At 43.4% G+C, this 20160-nt stretch overlaps 1 protein-coding gene across 12 annotated transcripts in view; it reads left to right on the top strand.

The window, feature by feature from the left end:
* Window positions 1–16179, top strand: part of RPRD2 (regulation of nuclear pre-mRNA domain containing 2) — a 113559-nt gene extending 97380 nt beyond the window's left edge. For 3 of the 12 annotated variants that reach the window (XM_016926420.4, XM_016926416.4, XM_063814131.1), the window contains 2 exons: window positions 3482–3682; window positions 9738–16179. In XM_016926420.4, coding sequence (XP_016781909.1) covers window positions 3482–3682; window positions 9738–12511 — 2975 coding nt within the window. In that variant the 3' untranslated portion in view covers window positions 12512–16179. The remainder of the gene's footprint in view (window positions 1–3481; window positions 3683–9737) is intronic. The other 9 variants (XM_054670502.2, XM_016926427.3, XM_063814134.1 and 6 more) reach the window with 5 other exon arrangements.
* The last annotated feature ends 3981 nt before the right edge of the window (window positions 16180–20160 follow it).

The raw sequence follows: 20160 nt of genomic DNA, 5'->3' as shown, positions 1-20160 counted from the left end.
AAATAAGCAAAGAGAATGAAATAAATATCTAGGCCAGGCATGGTGGCTCATGCCTGTAATCCCAGCACTTTGGGAGGCTGAGATGGTAGATTGCCTGAGGCCAGGAGTTCAAGACCAGCCTTGGCAATATAGTGAGACCCTATCTCTAAATAAAAAATTTTAAATGAAAAAAAATTTTTAATAAATACCTATAATCCTATTACCCCAAAGGAAACCACTTGTGTTTACCCTTAAAAGTATATCTGTATATGAATGTTTTGGAGAATTAAATATGTATAACAATTTTTTAAAAAGTAATTAAGTGTATTGCATATACTGTTTCAAAACTAGCTATTTAAAAGTTAATTACATATCTTAAATGTTTTTATGAATCATTAAATATTTCTCTACATCATTTTTAATAGCTGCATAGCATGTGGTGACTTATCTAATCCTTTATTATTAGGCACTTAGTATGTTTCCAGTTTTTTACTGTTATAAAGAATACTATAGGGCCAGGTGTGGTGGCTCACGCCTGCAATCCCACCACTTTGGGAGGTGGAGACAGGTTGATCACTTGAGGCCAGGAGTTGGAGACCAACCTGGACAACATGGCGAAATCCCATCTCTACTTAAAAAAACAAAAATTATGGCCGAGCGTGGTGGCTCACACCTGTAATCCCAGCACTTTGGGAGGCCGAGGCAGGTGGATCACGAGGTCAAGAGATCGAGACCATCCTGGCCAACATGGTAAAACCCCGTCTCTACTAAAAATACAAAAAAATAGCCGGGCATGGTGGCGGGCGCCTGTAGTCCCAGCTGCTCGGGAGGCTAAGGCAGGAGAATGGCCTGAACCCGGGAGGCGGAGCTTGCAGTGAGCCAGGATCGCGCCACTGCACAGCCTGGGTGACAGAGCAATACTCCGTCTCAAAAAAAAAACAAAAAACAAAAATTAGGCCAGGTTTGGTGGCTCACGCCTGTATTTCCAGCACTTTGGGAGGCCAAGGCAGGCGGATCACCTGAAGTCAGGAGTTCAAGACCAGCCTGGCCAACTTGGTGAAACCCTGTCTACTAAAAATACAAAAATTAGCTGGGCATGGTGGCATGCATCTGTAGTCCCAGCTACTTGGGAGGCTGAGGCAGGACAATCGCTTGAACCTGGGAGGTGGGGGTTGCAGTGAGCCAAGATCACGCCACTGCACTTCAGCCTGGGCAACAGAGCAAGACTCCGTCTCAAAAAAAGAAAAAATTAGCCAGCTGTGGTGGCACGTACCTGTAATCCCAGCTACTCATAAGGCTGAGGCGTAAGTATCATTTGAACCCAGAAGGCAGAGGTTGCAGTGATCCAGGATCAAGCCACTGCACTCCAGCCTGGTTGACAGAGCGAGACTCTTGTCTCAAAAACAAACAAACAAACAAAAAAAAAAACCTGTAAATTATAAAAATTTTATGAATAACCCTTTGCAAGGGTTAAGTATATAAAACCTTTTTAATGGAATTTTTTTTATTTTTATTTATTTATTTATTTATTTATTTATTTTGAGACAGTCTCACTCTGTCCCCCAGGCTGCTGGAGTGCAGTGGCGCGATCTCAGCTCACTGCAAGCTCCGCCTCCCAGGTCACGCCATTCTCCTGCCTCAGCCTCCTGAGTAGCTGGGACTACAGGTGCCTGCCACCACGCCCAGCTAATTTTTTGTATTTTTGGTAGAGACGGGCTTTCACCATATTAGCCAGGATGGTCTCGATCTCCTGACCTCGTGATCTGCTCGCCTTGGCCTCCCAAAGTGCTGGGATTACAGGCGTGAGCCACCGCACCCGGCCATTTATTTATTTATTTTGAGACAAGGTCTCACTCCATCACCCAGGCTGGAGTGCAGGGGTGCAGTCATGGCTCACTGTAACCTCAAACTTCTGGGTTCAAGTGATCCTCCCACCTGAGCCTTTGAGTGGCTGAGATCACATGTGTGCACCACCACATCTGGCTAAGTTTTGTGGGTTTTTTGGTAGAGACAGTGTCTTACTATGTTGCCCAGGCTGATCTTGAACTCCTGGGCTCAAGTGTTCCTCCCATCTTGGCCTTCTAAAATGTTGGGATTACAATCATGAGCCACTGCACCCAGCCCGAAATTTTTTAAATAAATTTTGCCAGGCAAGGTGGGATACCATGTAGTCCCAGCTACTCGGGAGGCAAATGCAGGAGGATCACTTGAAGCCAGGAATTCCAGGATGTGTAGTTCACTGTGATCACGCCTGTGAATGTCCACTGCATTCCAGCCTGAGCAACCCAGTGAGACCATATCTCAAAAACTAAATAAAAATAAATAAAGTATTTTAATATATAACTAAATTGATATCCAAAAAAGTGCTATTTTATATGACTAATATATGAAAGCTTCTGTTGTTCCTTACCTTCTCCAGTTACTTGCCTTGTGCAGTCTACAAATCCAGCCTTAAAAAGTTGTTTAATTTCCATTTCTTCTATGAAAGATGTTAAAAATTTTTTTCCTTTGCTTCTCACTTGTTTCTTTGTGAAATATCTGTTCATATTTATCTTTTTTAAAATAACAAATGTTTTTCTCTTTATATATTTTATTTCCTGTGTTAAAGATCAACCCAGTGTTTTTAAATGTAAAAATATAAAGGAAATTTCTTAAATAATCTCATTTTAAAAGCTATTTCAAAAGCATATAACTTACCAGTCACATGAAATTATGCAGTGGCTGAGTTATACAACTGCAGTGGCTTTCAGCATCCAGTCAGCCAGCAGTATTTATTGAGCACCTACAGGGCTCTCAACTGTAGGTGCCATTTGGTGGAGAAAAAAGATTGTCCAGGTGTGGTGGTACATGCCTGTAATTCCCAGCACTTTGAAAAGCCAAGCTGGGAGGATCACTGGAGGTCAAGAGTTGAAGACCACCCTGGGCAATGTAGCAAGACCCTGTCTCTATTTTTTAAAAATAAATAAGAAATATTGGGGCTCTCAAAACTATGAAAATCACTTAATACTTGTTTGTTTTTTTCGAGACGGAGTCTCACTGTGTCTCAACTCTTGTCTCACTGCAACCTCCACCTCCTGGGTTCAAATGATTCTCCTGCCTCAGCCTCCCGAGTAGCTGGGATTACAGGCGCCTGCCACCATACCCGGCTAATTTTTTATTTTTGGTAGGGACAGGGTTTCCCCATGTTGGTCAGGCTGGTCTCGAACTCCTGACCTCAGGTGATCCGCCTGCCTCGGCCTCCCAAAGTGCTGGGATTACAGGTGTGAGCCACCTCGCCCGGCCAATACTTGTTTGTTTTAATGGTGTTCCAAGTAAAAGGAGATAATCTTTTCAGGGTTTTTTTTTTTTTTTTTTTGTACATGTCATGTTATGATGGACCATTTGTGGATCAACCACAGAAGAATTCCTGTTAAATATATCAAACTCATTGAAGTGAGGGGAAGTATCGGAAATTGAAGTCATTTTGAATTGCATTTTCTTGAGTTCATCTTTCTGCCACCAGGGGTCAGTCCTGCATCAAGACCTTCTCCAGGAACGCCCACCAGCCCCAGCAACCTCACCAGTGGCCTGAAAACACCTGCACCTGCCACGACAACATCTCACAACCCTCTGGCAAATATCCTCTCCAAGGTGGAGATCACCCCAGAGAGCATTCTGTCTGCACTTTCCAAAACCCAGACACAGTCAGCCCCTGCACTGCAAGGTAACTGACATGTGCCAGAGGGACTCGAATTGTGAATGTTTGTCTCTGGCTTAAATTAATCCTGGATTCCATTTCTGATGAATCCAGAGCCATAAAATGTATAACACAGTTAATTCATTATTCTTTTTATTTATTTATTTAAATTTTTTGAGATGGAGTCTCACTCTGTTGCCTAGTTGGTGTGCAGTGGAGTGATCTCGGCTCACTACAACCTCTGCCTCCTGGTTCAAGTGATTCTTCTGCCTCAGCCTCCCTAGCAGCTGGGATTACAGGCCCACACCACCATGTCTGGCTAATTTTTGTATTTTTAGTAGAGATGGGGTTTCTCCATGTTGGCCAGGCTGGTCTCAAACTCCTGGCCTCCCAAAGTGCTGGGATTATAGGCATGAGCCACCATGCCTGGTGGTCGTTATCCTTTTTTTTATTTTAGACAGAATTTCACTCTTGTCGCCCAGGCTGGAGTGCAGTGGCCCAATCTCAGCTCACTGCAACCTCCGCCTCCCAAGTAGCTAGGATTACAGGTGCCCACCACCACATCCAGCTAATTTTTGTATTTTTAGTAGAGACGGAGTTTTGCTATGTTGGCCAGGCTGGTCTTGAACTCCTGACCTCAGGCAGTCCACCCACCTCAGCCTCCCAAAGTGCTAGGATTACAGGCGTGAGCCACTGCACCCCTCCTATTTTTTTTATATTTATCATCTATGAGCTGACATCTGAAGAATTATAAAATGTCAAAGCTGAAAGAGACTAAGTATTATCTAGTCTAATCCCTTACTTTTCAGGTAAGGAAACTAAGGCTCAGTAAGGTGGAAAGATCTGCTTATGGTCACATACCTATCTATCTATTCAGTATGAGCCAAGACTGAAAGCCAGATTTCTTGACTGGAGTTCAATATTCTTTCACCTACACCATGACACCCTAGGGGCTGCATTAGTCCCAGCTTTTAATACAGGTTTATATATGTTGAGTTGTATTAATTTCAATGTTAACCAAAGCTAAAGACAGTAGGAAGGGTCCATTTATTATCAAAAAATATGGCCAGGTGCAGTCGCTCACGCCTGTAATCCTGGCACTTTGGGAGGCTGAGGCGGGCAGATCACCTAAGGTCAGCAGTTCAAGACCAGCCTGGCCAACATGGTGAAATACCATCTCTACTAAAAATATGAAAATTAGCTGGGTGTGGTGACACACACCTGTAGTGTGCTGAGATCACAGTAAGCCGGAATCATGCTACTGCACTCCAGCCTGGACGACAGAGCAAGACTCAGTCCAAAAAAAAAAAAAAAAAAAATTTTTTATGACGCTTCAGGAACATAGTGAAACCCTGTCTCTACAACGGAAATAAAAATTAGCGCCGGGCGCGGTGGCTCACGCCTGTGTAATCCCAGCACTTTGGGAGGCTGAGGCAGGCGGATCATGAGTTCAGGAGATCGATACCATCCTGGCTAACACAGTGAAACCCCGACTCTACTAAAAATACAAAAAATTAGCCGGGCGTGGTGGCGGGCACCTGTAGTCTTGGCTTCTTGGAAGGCTGAGGCAGGAGAATGGTGTGAACCCAGGAGGCGGAGGTTGCAGTGAGCCAAGATTGCCCCACTACACTCCAGCCTGGGCAAAAGAGCAAGACTCTGTCTCAAAAAAAAAAAAAAAAAAAAATTAGCTGGGCATAGTGGTGCATGCCTGTAGTTCCAGCTACTCAGGGGGCTAAGGCAGGAGGATCACTTGAGCCCAGGAGTTCAAGGCTGCAGTACGCTGTGGTCACCCCACTGTACTCCAACCTAAGTGACAGAATGAGACCCTGCCTCAAAAAAAAAAAAAAAAGAAATTTTCTGAGACATGAATATATCTTTTTTTGTCCTAATGTTTTATAGAGGCTTCATTATTTATTATTTTATTTATTATTTTATTAGAGTCTTAGATGTAGTATTTTTGTTTTCACCTACCTATAATCTCTCTCATTTGACCCTTTCTGTTCAGCTTTACTAATTATGTTTTGTGCATGACACTGCCTGTTTCTAACCTTTTTTCATAAATCCTTCCTACTCTCTACTCTCTTATGCTCCAGATACCAATGAAATCCTTTTTAAGTACCATAGTATAATTATGAAATGAATTACAAATACCAGGGCAATATATTCAGTGTAGTGATTTACTCTATATCAGTAGTCTCAACCAAAGGCCTCCAGGGAGGACACTTGGCAATATTTGGAGACCTTTTTAGTTGTCTCAACTGGGGTAATGGTAGGGGTGCTACTGCCTCTAGTGAGTAGAGGCCAGGAGGATGCTCCTAAATATCCTACAATGTGTGAGACAGCCCCAACAATAAAGAATTATCTAGCCCAAAGTGTCAGTAGTGCTGAGGTTGAGAAACCCTGCTCTCTATCAAAGGAGTGGTGTAAAACAGTTTCCTAAACTGTTATGTAAGTGGGTCATTCAAGCATATTATAGTGAAGTTTGTCTGGAGGTGCAGAAGAATTTTGTTACACAGAACTAAATAGTATTAAGTAATAATCCACAGCCCCTATCTATTGGCATCAGCAATAAAGAATTGATGATGACTGCAGCACATGTTGTACTACTAATATCAGGGACAATTTGAGAGTTTGACATGTTTATGCTTTCTCCCTTTTTATTTTTATTTGTTTGTTTGTTTTTGAGACGGGGGCTTGCTCTGTTGCCCAGGCTGGAGTGCAGTGGTGTGATCTCGGCTCACTGCAACCTCTGCCTCTCGGGTTCAAGTGATTCTCTTGCCTCAGCCTCTCGAGTAGCTGGTATTACAGGCTTACACCACCATGCCCGGCTAATTTTTGTATTTTTAGTAGACATGGGGTTTCGCCATGTTGGCCAGGCTGGTCTCGAACTCCTGACCTCACGTGATCCACCTGCCTCGACCTCCCAAAGTGCTGGGATTACAGGCATGAGCCACCTCGCCTGGCCTTCTTTTTTTTTTTTGAGACAGAGTCTCGCTTTTCTCACCCATGCTAGAGTACAGTGGTGCAATCTCAGCTCACTGCAACCTCCGCCTTCCGGTTCAAGCAATTAGAGACGGGGTTTCACCATGTTGGCCAGGCTGGTCTTGAACTCTTGACATCAGGTGATCTGCCTGTCTCGGCCTCCCAAAGTGCTGGGATTACAGGTGTGAACCAACCGTGCCTGGCCGATGTGGAATTTCTGATGAGGCAAAATTTGAACAGAACTAGGTTCCTTATGGAATGTGGAATTCTCTTTGACTTTTAAAAGGATTGTATCTAGCAACTTAAATAGGTGTATTTCCTCGAAGACTGTTAACAAAATCCCAGAACTTTGTTCTGATTGTGTCATCCACAGCCCTAGGTATTGACAGATTTATAACACAAAAGAGAGACTTCAGGCCCGGTGTGGTGGGTCACACCTGTAATTCCAGCACTTTGGGGACAGGTGGATCACCTGAGGTCAGGAGTTCAAGACCAGCCTGGCCAACAGGGTAAACCTGTCTTTCCAAAAAAAAATACAAAAAAATTAGCTGGGCGTGGTGGCTCACAGCTGTAACCCCAACTACTTGGGAGGCTGAGGTAGGAGAATCGCTTGAACCCGGAAGGCAGTGGTTGCAGTGAGCCAGCCTGGGCGACGAGCAAAACTCCGTCTCAAAAAAAAGAGAAACTTAAGTGGGCAAAGGAGCAGAGTATGACTTGTTATGATTAATGAGCAAACTTTTGGCTGGGCGCAGTGGCTCATGCCTATAATCCTAACACTTTGGGAGGCCACGATGGGAGGATCACTTGAGGCCAGGAGTTTGAGACCAGCCTGGTCAATATAGCAAAACCCCTATCTCTATTGTTTTTAAGAATTTTTAAAAATAATTAAAAAAAAAAAAGATTGGAGAACAGTAATATTTAGTGGTGAGAGACAATTTTACCTATTACCAGAAATCTGAGTAGTATATCTATCTTAAAAAGATGTTCTTTTGAAGAAGTTATCCCAAAATATCTGAAAAATATGCTGAAATATCTTCTAAAAATCATATTACATTATTATATATCACATTCTAGTGTTTGAGGACTTCTGGGTTTTGTGAGAACAGTGATTACTAAGAATTAAATCAGGCTGGGCATGGTGGCTCACGCCTGTAATCTCAGCACTTTGGGAGGCTGAAGTGGGACAATCACTTGAGCCCAAGATTTTGAGATCAGCCTGCGCAACATGGTGAGACCTTGTCTCTACTAAAAATAAAAAAGTTAGCTGGGCATAGTGATGTACACCTGTGGTCCCAGCTACTCAGGAAGCTAAGGCAGATAAATCTTTTGAGCCCAAGAGGTTGAGGTTACAGTGAGCTATGATCGCACCACTGCACTCCAGCCTGGGTGACAGAGCAAGAGCCTGTCTCTTAAAAAAAGAAAAAAAAAAAAAAGGAAACTATTAGGAGGGATGAATTATGTGGCTAGGGAACTTTTTTTGGAATGAAACATGGATTTTTTTTTTCTTCAGAAGGATCATAACTAAAGTAAACATTATTTCAGTTGTTTGGATATTATTGAATATTGGATAACAATAAAGACCATCCAACATTATTTAGAAATAAATGGCTTTAAAATGTTACAAGGATGGAGGGGACTTGAAATTCTTTAGGCCAAATCTGTTAGAATATGGGTTAAAATTGAAATTTTGAAGAAACGTTAATTAAAGTATCACATGAAGTATTTTCTTTAATCATATAATTACTAAGGAACAATGTTAGTGTATTCAGTGACTAAAAGCTATAAATTTGGGTGAAATGTATATTAAAAATTTTTTTAATTAATTTATTTTTAAATACAGAGACTCACTTTGCCACCCAGGCTGGAGTGCAGTGGCAGAGTCATAGTTAGTTTACTGTAACCTTGAACTGGGCACAAGTGATTCTCCAGCCTCAGCCTCCTGAGTAGCTAGGACTACAGGCATGCACCATCATGCCCAGCTGATTTTTAAATTTTTTTTAGAGAGAGAGTCTCACTGTGTTGCCCAGGCTGGTCTCAAACTCCTGGCCTCAAGCCATCCTCCTGCCTCTGCTGCCCAAAATGCTAGGATTACAGGCATGAGCCACCATGCCCAGCCAAAAGTTTTCATTTGTGACCAGAAATTGGGTAAATTTTTAAAAATATGATTGAATTTATAGAACCTTCTGTTATCTTTTTGTCAAATATTTTTCTAAAAAATTTTCTACAGGAGCAGTTTGCTTTGTTGAACTTCAGCCTTTGCCCCAAAGAATTCTTTCTCAGTGCTTCTGAGAAAGTTTTGACTGTCAGTGAACACAGTTAAATTCCATCATTGTCAATCTGGACTAAATAATCCTTGGATTTTCCACACTATAAAATGGGGATTGTGTGTTTTCTTGTGAAAGGACCAGTGTCCCTGGTGGTCTGTCTTTGTAAGTCTTTGTGGTGTATGTTTGTTATAGCTACATTTTACAACCAAAACGGATGGTTGAAAGCATTGTTTTTCAAAAAGTAACAACAGTCTACCAAGAGGTGCTTCTTGAAAAAGGTGTTTGCTGTTCAGATAAGTTTCTGAAATTTGCATTTGCCTGTCTCCCACTTGAAAATAACAATGTATATTAACTTACTAGAGATAATAAGTTTGAAGGTTGAAGGTTGGTTTGAAGGTTGGACAGGAAAGGTAGAACAGATCTGTTTGCATTTAGAGAAACACTTCCACAGATCAAACATTAAGAAATACTGGCTTAAAGTGTTGTTTTAAGAATAACTTTGCCTCCTTTCTTTTCCTGCTTTGCCTAACTTAAACTATGAATGATTCTGACATTAAAATCTCCCCCTTCCTGTTGCCTTTTATTGTGCCATGTTGGGCTGATTTCTGGACTGTACTGGAAACATTTCAGTGATTTGCTCTTTATTGATAAAATAGGCCCTGTATTTTCTGTGACATTTAGCCATTGCTTGTTTGGTCTGGATTCCTTTTGGCCTTACACTTTGTCTATCTGGTTCCCACCAAAATGAATGAGAGTATCTGATTAGCCTACATTGTTTGCATTGTATGATAGGGAGTTGTTCTTTTTAACCCCTCTAATCTTTGTTTCTACAGGCCTGTCATCTTTACTTCAGAGTGTTACTGGGAACCCAGTTCCAGCCAGTGAAGCTGCCTCACAGAGCACTTCAGCCTCCCCTGCCAACACCACAGTCTCTACCATAAAGGGAAGAAATCTGCCCTCCAGTGCCCAACCTTTTATTCCCAAAAGCTTCAACTATTCTCCTAACTCATCAACTTCTGAAGTCTCTTCAACTTCAGCCAGCAAGGCCTCAATTGGGCAAAGCCCAGGGCTCCCAAGCACTACTTTTAAACTACCTTCCAACTCTTTGGGGTTTACAGCTACCCACAGTACTAGCCCTGCTGCCCCACCTACTGAAGTTACCATCTGCCAATCTTCAGAGGTCTCCAAGCCAAAGCTGGAGTCAGAGTCCACCTCCCCAAGCCTGGAAATGAAGATTCACAACTTCTTAAAAGGTAATCCTGGTTTCAGTGGCTTAAACTTAAACATCCCAATCCTGAGCAGTTTGGGGTCCAGCGCCCCATCAGAGAGCCATCCCTCAGACTTCCAGCGTGGCCCTACTAGCACCTCAATCGACAACATTGATGGAACCCCTGTACGGGATGAACGGAGTGGGACACCCACCCAGGATGAGATGATGGACAAGCCCACATCCAGCAGTGTAGATACTATGTCCCTGCTTTCTAAGATCATTAGCCCTGGTTCCTCAACACCCAGCAGTACAAGATCACCACCCCCTGGGAGAGATGAAAGCTACCCCCGAGAGCTCTCCAATTCTGTATCTACATATCGACCCTTTGGTCTGGGCAGTGAATCTCCCTATAAGCAGCCTTCTGATGGAATGGAGAGACCATCTTCCCTGATGGACTCTTCACAGGAAAAGTTCTACCCAGATACTTCTTTCCAAGAAGATGAGGATTACCGAGATTTTGAGTATTCAGGGCCTCCACCCTCTGCCATGATGAACCTAGAGAAGAAACCAGCCAAATCTATCCTGAAATCAAGCAAGCTGTCTGATACCACCGAGTACCAGCCAATTCTGTCCAGTTATAGCCACAGAGCCCAAGAATTTGGGGTAAAGTCTGCCTTCCCTCCATCTGTAAGGGCCCTCCTGGACTCTAGTGAGAACTGTGACCGTCTCTCATCTTCCCCTGGGCTATTTGGTGCCTTCAGCGTAAGAGGGAATGAACCTGGGTCTGACCGGTCACCATCACCGAGTAAGAATGATTCATTTTTCACCCCTGACTCCAACCACAATAGCTTGTCTCAATCTACCACTGGGCATCTCAGTTTGCCACAGAAGCAGTACCCAGACTCTCCTCACCCAGTCCCACATCGTTCCCTTTTCTCTCCGCAGAACACCCTTGCCGCTCCCACGGGTCACCCACCCACGTCAGGCGTGGAGAAAGTCCTGGCCTCCACCATTTCCACCACGTCGACGATTGAATTTAAGAATATGCTTAAAAACGCCTCACGTAAGCCCTCAGATGATAAGCATTTTGGCCAGGCTCCCAGCAAGGGCACTCCAAGTGATGGTGTCAGTCTCTCAAACCTCACCCAACCCAGCTTGACCACCACTGATCAGCAGCAACAAGAAGAGCACTACCGCATAGAAACCCGCGTCTCCTCCTCCTGCTTAGACTTGCCTGATAGCACAGAAGAAAAGGGGGCCCCTATAGAAACCTTGGGTTATCACAGTGCATCCAATAGGAGGATGTCAGGGGAGCCGATCCAGACCGTAGAGTCCATCCGAGTTCCTGGGAAGGGAAATAGAGGACATGGGCGTGAGGCTTCAAGGGTGGGTTGGTTTGATCTGAGCACATCAGGTAGCTCTTTTGACAATGGCCCTTCAAGTGCCTCTGAGTTGGCATCCCTTGGGGGTGGGGGCAGCGGAGGCCTCACTGGCTTTAAAACAGCACCATACAAGGAACGGGCACCTCAATTTCAGGAGAGTGTCGGCAGCTTTCGTTCCAACAGTTTCAACTCAACATTTGAGCATCATCTTCCCCCATCCCCCTTGGAACATGGGACACCCTTCCAGAGAGAGCCAGTGGGGCCATCATCTGCCCCACCTGTCCCTCCTAAGGATCATGGTGGTATCTTCTCTCGAGATGCACCCACTCATCTACCCTCTGTGGATCTTTCGAACCCCTTCACAAAGGAGGCAGCCCTGGCCCATGCTGCCCCACCCCCTCCTCCCGGAGAGCACAGTGGAATTCCTTTCCCTACCCCACCTCCTCCTCCCCCTCCTGGGGAACATAGCAGCAGTGGTGGGAGTGGTGTCCCCTTTTCTACTCCACCCCCTCCTCCACCCCCTGTTGACCACTCTGGAGTTGTACCCTTCCCAGCCCCACCACTGGCAGAGCACGGAGTGGCAGGGGCTGTGGCAGTATTTCCCAAGGACCATAGTTCCCTCCTTCAAGGGACCCTGGCTGAGCATTTTGGGGTACTCCCAGGACCCAGGGACCACGGGGTCCCCACCCAACGGGACCTCAACGGCCCTGGCCTTAGCCGTGTACGAGAGAGCCTGACCCTACCCTCCCATTCTCTGGAACACCTGGGCCCACCCCATGGAGGAGGAGGTGGGGGAGGCAGCAACAGCAGCAGTGGCCCCCCCTTGGGTCCCTCACACAGAGACACCATCAGCCGGAGTGGTATGATCTTACGGAGTCCCCGGCCAGACTTTCGGCCTAGGGAACCTTTTCTCAGCAGAGACCCATTTCACAGTTTAAAGAGACCCAGGCCACCTTTTGCTAGGGGCCCTCCGTTCTTTGCACCAAAACGCCCATTCTTCCCTCCCAGGTACTGATGGAAACCAAGGGAAAGGCATTTTGAACAGTCTAGAGAACATTGGAAGTAGGAGTTTGGTTTATTGTTGTTGTTTTTATTTGTTTTCTCTTTCTCGATTTTTTTTTATTATAACAAAGGGCCTCTCTTCCAAAGTAAGAAATCACATACGCTTACGTTTCACTATTCAATTCAATCCTCCCTCCCATTGCACTTATCTACCTTCCCCACGTTGTTTGTATTAAAAAAAAAAAAAAAAAAAAAAAAAAAAAGTAAAGAAACACAACCAAAGCCACTTCATTTGGCTGGGGGGTTGGGGAATGGGGAGGAAAACAATCTTTATTTTACCCCATCTATTGAAGAGTATTATTACATTTGAAATAAAACTTCCATCAGTACAGATAACCACATGTGCAATGTTGGGATGTTATTTTGGGCTTGGCTTATCGAGTAGTCAATGGAAGGATTCCCGTCCCCTCTCTCGGCAGCTTAGTAACTGCTGTAGCCAGCTCGGCTCCCTTCCCTGTGTATCTGTGTCCTGCTAACAGCCAAGAGATGTTGCAAGGGAGGAAATGTGAGAGACCTTGAACCTGTCAGGTTTATTTGTTTTGTTTTTAAAGGCATGTTGAAGTTTAGTTCTTTACCCTTCTCCTAAAATCTTTTTTTAATCAGCCTCAAGGTTAAAATAAGGAGTGACTACAGTATGTAAAATAAGGAAAGGAAGCATTAATGGTGTGATGTGACCTGCCTGTTTTTTTGTAAACAAGAGAATAGGAAATGTTTTCAAGGTAGTTTCACATGTCTTGCACCAAGCTCATGCCTCTTGCTTTTCTTTTTTGACTTTATCTCCCTCAGTTTTTCTTCTGCTGTGGCCAGAAAGACAGTCACTACAGTTGACTATTGATACAAAGGTGCAACAGAAATATTATCCCTGCATTTTTAAATATAAGAAGTAGACATTAATTTTACCATGGTGCCTCCCTAATGTAAGTGATATTTATTGGTGGTTTTCAACAAAGGTTAACTATTAAAGAAAGAAATATTTGTCTTTATCTTCCTTTTCCCCTTGCCTCAGTCGTGTTATTCACCCCTATTCTTGATATTTTAAAGGAGGAGATTAAGTAGCATTTTCCTTTATATTATACACTTGTGTCTATCCCATTTCAAGGCTCAAGTCTTACCCCCACCTCTCGCTCCCAATAGGAAATAAAGACCATTTCTGCCCTTAGTTGTTTTACATGCAAGATAAGTGCTTTCCTTCTCCCTGGACTGAAAGACTTGTTTGTATTTCTACATCTAGTACTTGGGAAATAGACAATCACTGTACTTTGAGTGTTTATATCTTTATATCTAGGGACACTGAAAAGTAAATGTTGCTTTACTACCATTTTTTTTTAATTTAGTGTCTTACCCCAAGGCATACTCAACTGATAATCTCCAGCTAGATGAGTAAAACAGTATGTGTTTAGTTTTCCAGAGAATTCTAGCAAGTTTCATATTTTCTTCCAAGTTAGTATAGAACTAACTATAGGAAGTATGGGGTTGCTTTTTCCTCCAGTAGAATATTAAAGATGGGGGAGGGTGGGCAATGTAGTGACAGAAAATGATTCTCTCAGAATGAACTTTTCAGAGAAAGAGCAGCATAAACCAGGTGCACATCATGATTTGGGAGTTTTTGCGTAATTTATTCTGTTATTTATTTGGGCTTGCCATGTGTTCTGGGGTTAGGATGCTGCAGGTCATTCATCTTCTTAATGCCTGTCTGGTCTTAAGCCAACTGTTCTTTCTTTCCTCGACCCTCTCTGCCCTGTAGCTCTCCCCACAAAAATGCATGATACCATGACCTTACGTGTGGGATGGGGTATGTAGTGTAGCAAAGAAAAGAAAGTATAGTTATATTGAGTCCTAAGACATTTGTTAGGGAAAAGCATAAGAGAAAATGGGGTGGGAGGTGGGGAAATTATATTTGACTTTCAAAATTGAAATAGGTTTTTTTTTTTTGCAGAAATTAAATGGGATGTTTTTCATTCTAGAATAAAAGAATGTGAATTCTCTTTGCTGCTCTTGTTTAAGCTAAAAGTAGTGTTTACTTGAAAAGGCTCTTGACCATTTAATTTTTATCAGAAAATGTGGGGATGTCAGGAAAGTGGCTTCCTGAACGCTGGGGCGGGATAATTGTCCTCAAAAGTATGATGGTTAATACATGAAAGGAAGACTTTGTTGGACAGTTTCAAAGATGGACTTTTAAGGAGTTGGGTTTTTGTGGGGTACTTTTTTGTTTTTTAAGCCACAAAATCCTCAATATGTTTGTTTTAGGATGGAAGTGAGGATTTGTATGAGACTGTCAGCTATTAATTTTAAGGAAATCTTAAAATTTACATTTACATCAGTAAATGAAGATGACAATGTGTATATATGTGATATAGTGAAACAGAAAAGACAGTTCTGGTATTCATAACATGAAAGAAAGGGGTTTTATTCTTTCTGTGTCTGTGATTTAAAACTCCGTGACCATGCTCTGACTTTTGTATTTCAACCTGAGTTTAAACAAATAAACAAGATATTTTTTAAAGAAAGCATAACATAGTGTGTCTTAGCAAGGACATGATTCATATGGAAGCAGAATGTGAGAAGTTGTAAGGTCCTTGGTACTCACTGTAAAATCACAGACAGAGAATTGGTAGGGGTTGTGAATACACTAGTACCACTTAAAGTTCAGTGATACAGTTCAGAAATAGGGTCCTTAAATATTTTGAAAGAATTTACTCTTCAGTCAGCTTAGATGAGAGCTCTCTCCCTGCTCCCTTCTACCCTCTCAAAAGTTGAGAGTAAATAGAATTTGGTTTGATTCCAGGGAGGGGAAAATAAGCAGAGAATAGGACTTTTATACTTTCCAATACCAGGAATAAAATGTTTGTGATATATATGGGTCCAGCAAACCTATCGAGATAATGTGAATACGATAAACTTCCTAATGGCAGGATATTCACTCTCAATCCTGAAGTTACCGGTTCCTGCAGAATTGAGCTTCAGCTGTTACTGTTTTGAAGCCGCTGTAAATTACTGCTTTCCCCAGTTCCCCCACTATTTTTTTTAAATGGGCGGGGGCGCCTGTTAAGATCTAAAATAGATATGTTGGATTGATATTCTCACGTGTTCGGTGTGGAAAACAAAACAAGTACATGCTTTAGAAGCAACAACAATGAAATCCTTTTGAAATGTGTGTTAATATTGTTTAATAAAATAACTAGTTTGAAAGGTTTGACATTTTTCTTTGAGACGGGCTTGGACCAGGGGCCCCTGGCTTCCTAGTGAGTGCAAATAGGAGGGAACTTCTCAGAGCTGAAACCGCTGCTTTGTGGAGCAGGCCTGTGGTTGGAAAACCTAAGTTTTCTCTAGCAAAGACCCAACCTGACTGTCCAGGGCCGAAGGTGAAACCAACTAGAGAATGCAGAAGGAAAAGCCTGGATATATCTCAGAAGATATGGTTGTATTGGCTTTTGGTCCAAGGGTATGGGGGTGGGAGTAGTGGTGTGTGCGCCCACACATTTCTCAGGCACACACAGAGATACCACAGACCACCCACTTCGTGACCACTTGCACTTTACTCTGTTCCAGACGTTCCTTTTTTTTTAATCCCTTTGTCCCCAATATTTTGTTTTCCAGTTTAATAAAGTATGGTTTCCTTTGTTGTGTGGTTGACTTTTCCCCTCATGTTGATCTTTTCCAGATGTCCCCTTTGACTTCTGCACTTAATGTCACTGAAGGCAATCTGAGCCTCTTAAGATCTTTATGGCCTTGTGGGTTTTCTGTTTGATCCTTTGTGTAATTGAATTTTGGAAAGGGATAATGGGTCAGGTGAGTTCTAGATGTTCAGGGAGTGGTTGGTGAAGTGGGATATACTGTATTAATAATTTTTTGTGCATGTCTTCAAAAGGTTGTGCAACTGTGAGCCAAGAAGCATTTTTAAAGCAAGCATAGAATTGGGGGTTTGGGGTGGTAGCAGGGATCCTTCTGGCCAATTATTTGCCCACATCTGCCCTTCCTGCATATTGGCAATCTGTTGTGCAGAAGCCACACTTAACCCTTCTGTCTTACCCCATCCCTTGTTCATAACCCAGTGAGGCTGGGTTGGAATGCTGGCTGTAAGGGGTAAAGAGGGATAGTCACTGCATCTGGGCCAGGCCTGGGTCACTGGCAGGGTAGAAGGCTCTAAATAGCAGCCTTGCTTATGTGAAGGTACGTACATGTGTCACCAGACACTTAAATAGCAGTGGCCTGGGAACACACCCAGCAGGTAGGGTGTACCACTGTACTGGAATCTGGCTCACCCTTTTTTCCTTGTCTCTTGGGACCTTGACTTGCCCACCTGATTTCTATATCTACCCCTAAAGAAGCAACAGCTTTGAGACTTCCTCATTAGGTTTTCTGGGCATGTTATTCATAATTTCCTCTGCCTAATTTTTTTTTTAATGTAAGCCAATCTTGTGTAGCAGGGATGAGTTATTCCTTCATGTATGTAGACGTAGCAATGCAAACACAATCAGAATGGGTTTTGGGGTATTGGGGCGTTTCTCATACTTGTTTATGAGTAACTGTATGGACAAGTCCGGTCAGCTGCTGTTCACAATTGCTAAGTAATAACTCACTGAGGCTGCATAGGCAAGGCTACGAGAGGGTCATCGGTAAGAGAGAGATTGGCCCTTAAGTAAACATCCTGTTCTGTCTTCCCCATGTAGAAGGAAATAGAAGCACTCTAAAGCAAAGAAGCAAGTGCAGTGTAAAACTAAATATCAGTTACTTTTAATTATTGCTGGGGAAAGGAGAAGGCTTTGCTTAGTTACAAGTTTGAGGGGAAGAGGATAAGAAGGCCAACATCTATGTAAAAGTTGATCATTGCAGTTACAGTCAACCCTCCTCGGTATCCATGAAGGATACCAGGTTCCAGGACCCCCATGGATACCAAAATCCACAGATGCTCAAGTCCCCTACATACAATGGCATAGTATTTGCATATAACCTACACACATCATCCAGTAAATTTTAAATCATCTCTAGATTACTAATACCTAATACAATGTGAGTGCTATGTACATAGTTGTACACAGTATGTTTTGAAATTTGTGTTACTTTTAATTTTTTTATTACCTTTTCCTGAGTACTTTTGTGGTTGGTTGAATCCATAGATGCAGAACCCCCAGACAGAGCCAACTGTACATTTCCTTTTTTAAATGTTACGTTTTTCTATCCTTTGTTCACACCTAGGGAAGAATCAAAAATTGAGAATACAGATATGGGTGGAGGGGCTAGTGAATTCTTCAGTGCCAACTGAGGAAACACAAATACAGACTAGGCGTGGTGGCTCACGCTTGTAATCCCAGCACTTAGGGAGGCTAAGGCGGGCAGATCACTTGAGATCAGGAGTTCAAGACCAACCTGGACAATATGACAAAGCCCTGTCTACTAAAAATACAAAAATTAGGGCCAGGCGTGGTGGCTCACGCCTGTAATCCCAGCACTTTGGGAGGCCAAGGCAGGCGGATCACGAGGTCAGGAGTTTGAGACCAGCCTGGCCAATATGGTGAAACCCCATCTCTACTAAAAATACAAAAATTAGCTGGGCGTGGTGTCACGCGCCTGTAATCCCAGCTACTCAGGAGGCTGAGGCAGGAGAATCGCCTAAACCTGGGAGGCGGAGGTTGCAGTGAGCCAAGATTGCACCACTGCATTCCAGCCTGGGTGACAGAGCAAGACTCTGTCTCGGAGTAGGGGGAGGGGGGGACATTAGCTGGGCATGGTGGCACGCACCTGTAATCCCAGCTACTTGGGAGGCTGAGGCAGGAGAATCGCTTGAACCCGGGAAGCAGAGGTTGCAGTGAGCCAAGATTGTGCCATTGCACTCCAGCCTGGGTGACAGAGTGAGACGCCGTCTCAAAAGGAAAACACAAATGCAGGTTGCAGGTTTTTGTGTTTGACTTGAGAGTTGGCTAAACCAGTCTACCCTGGACATGTTCAGGGTCATGGTAAATTGGATATTCCAGCAATCTTCCTCATCCCCATTGTGTCCCCTTATTTTTGAGAATTACTCATATCCTTTGCCACATAATTTGTGGGAGAGGAGAGAAAAGGACTTGAAACTTGCTACATTTTTCTTGGGGTGTTTCAGTTGGAATGGGTAGAAAGGAGACCGACAGCATCCCTTTCCTCTGTTTCTCCCTCCTCCCTGGCTAACAGTCCTTTGCACCTACATGAGACAACACTGAAGATAGTCAATCATTGCCAAGGGCAATAGTGATTAGGAAATGATTTGAAATCTTTATTATTTAGAAGTGGGCCTCAGTTGTATGCAGGTTGAGCATCCCAAATCCAAAGTCCAAAATCTGAGCACGAAAATGACACTCAAAGGAAATGCTCATTGGAGGATTTCGGATTTTCAGATTAGGGATGCTCAAGCAGTAAGTATAATGCAAATATTCCAAAATCTGAAAAGATTCAAAATCAGACACTTCTGGTCCCAAATATTTCAAATAAGGATACTCAACCTGTATTTCCTTCTACAGATGTTATCTAGGACCTTCTTTTAGAGTACTTTGTCCTTCCCTTTGTTTTTCACTTTAGCGTGGAACCTAAATGGACACATCCCTACCTAGACTAGCTCCTGTGTTTGGCGGATCTCCTCTTTTTGCCCTGACCTGACATATCAGTTGTGTAAGAGCTGGGGTGGGAGTGTCTGCTTGTTTTTCTTCTACAGCCCCAAGAGATGTTCTGGGAAGGGAAATCTTAGTAGAGATTTTAGGTGAGCCCAAGGGTTTGTTTTCAAAGTCAAAGTTCAATTTATCCATGCCCCTGACAGAAAGCTTTTACCTCTTTACTCATTCAGCAAATGTGGCTGAACATTCTCTCCCATTGTGGCTTTTCTTTTTTTTTTTTTTTAATAGAGACAGGGTCATGCTTTGTTGCCCAGGTTGGTCATAAACTCCTGGGCTCAAGCAGTCCTCCTGCCTTGGCCTCCCAAAATGTTGGGATTACAGACATGAGGCACTGTTCCCGGACACATTGTGGCATTTTATTTTATTGATTTTATTTTTATTTATTTTATTTAGTTTATTTTTTGAGACGGAGTATCATTCTTTTTTGCCCAGGCTGGAGTGCAATGGCGAAATCTAGGCTCACTGCAACCTCTGCCTCCCAGGTTCAAATGATTCTCCTGCCTCAGTCTCCCAAGTAGCTGGGATTATAGGCATGTGCCACCATGCCTGGCTAATTTTTTTTTTATTATTATTTAGTAGAGACAGGGTTTCACCATGTTGGTCACGCTGGTCTAGAACTTCTGACCTCAGGTGATCCACCCACCTCGGCCTCCCAAACTGCTGGGATTACAGGCGTGAGCCACTGTGCACGGCCTGATTTTATTTTATTTTATTAATTTTGAGATGGAGTTTCGCTCTTGTCACCCAGGGTGGAGTGCAATGGCGCGATCTCGGCTCACTGCAACCTCCACCTCCTGGTTCAAGCAATTCTGCCTCAGCCTCCCAAGTAGCTGGGATTACAGGTGCCCGCCACCACGCCCAGCGAATTTTTGTATTTTTAGTAGAGACGGTGTTTCGCCATGTTGGCCAGGCTAGCCTCAAACTCCTGGCCTCAGGTGATCCACCCGCCTCGGCCTCCCAA

This window comes from Pan troglodytes, chromosome 1, assembly GCF_028858775.2.
Source record: "Pan troglodytes isolate AG18354 chromosome 1, NHGRI_mPanTro3-v2.0_pri, whole genome shotgun sequence".
In the NCBI taxonomy this organism is placed as follows: domain Eukaryota; kingdom Metazoa; phylum Chordata; class Mammalia; order Primates; family Hominidae; genus Pan; species Pan troglodytes.
The sequence above is the reverse complement of the archived record's forward strand: the minus strand, read 5'-3'. Positions and strand labels throughout refer to the sequence as shown.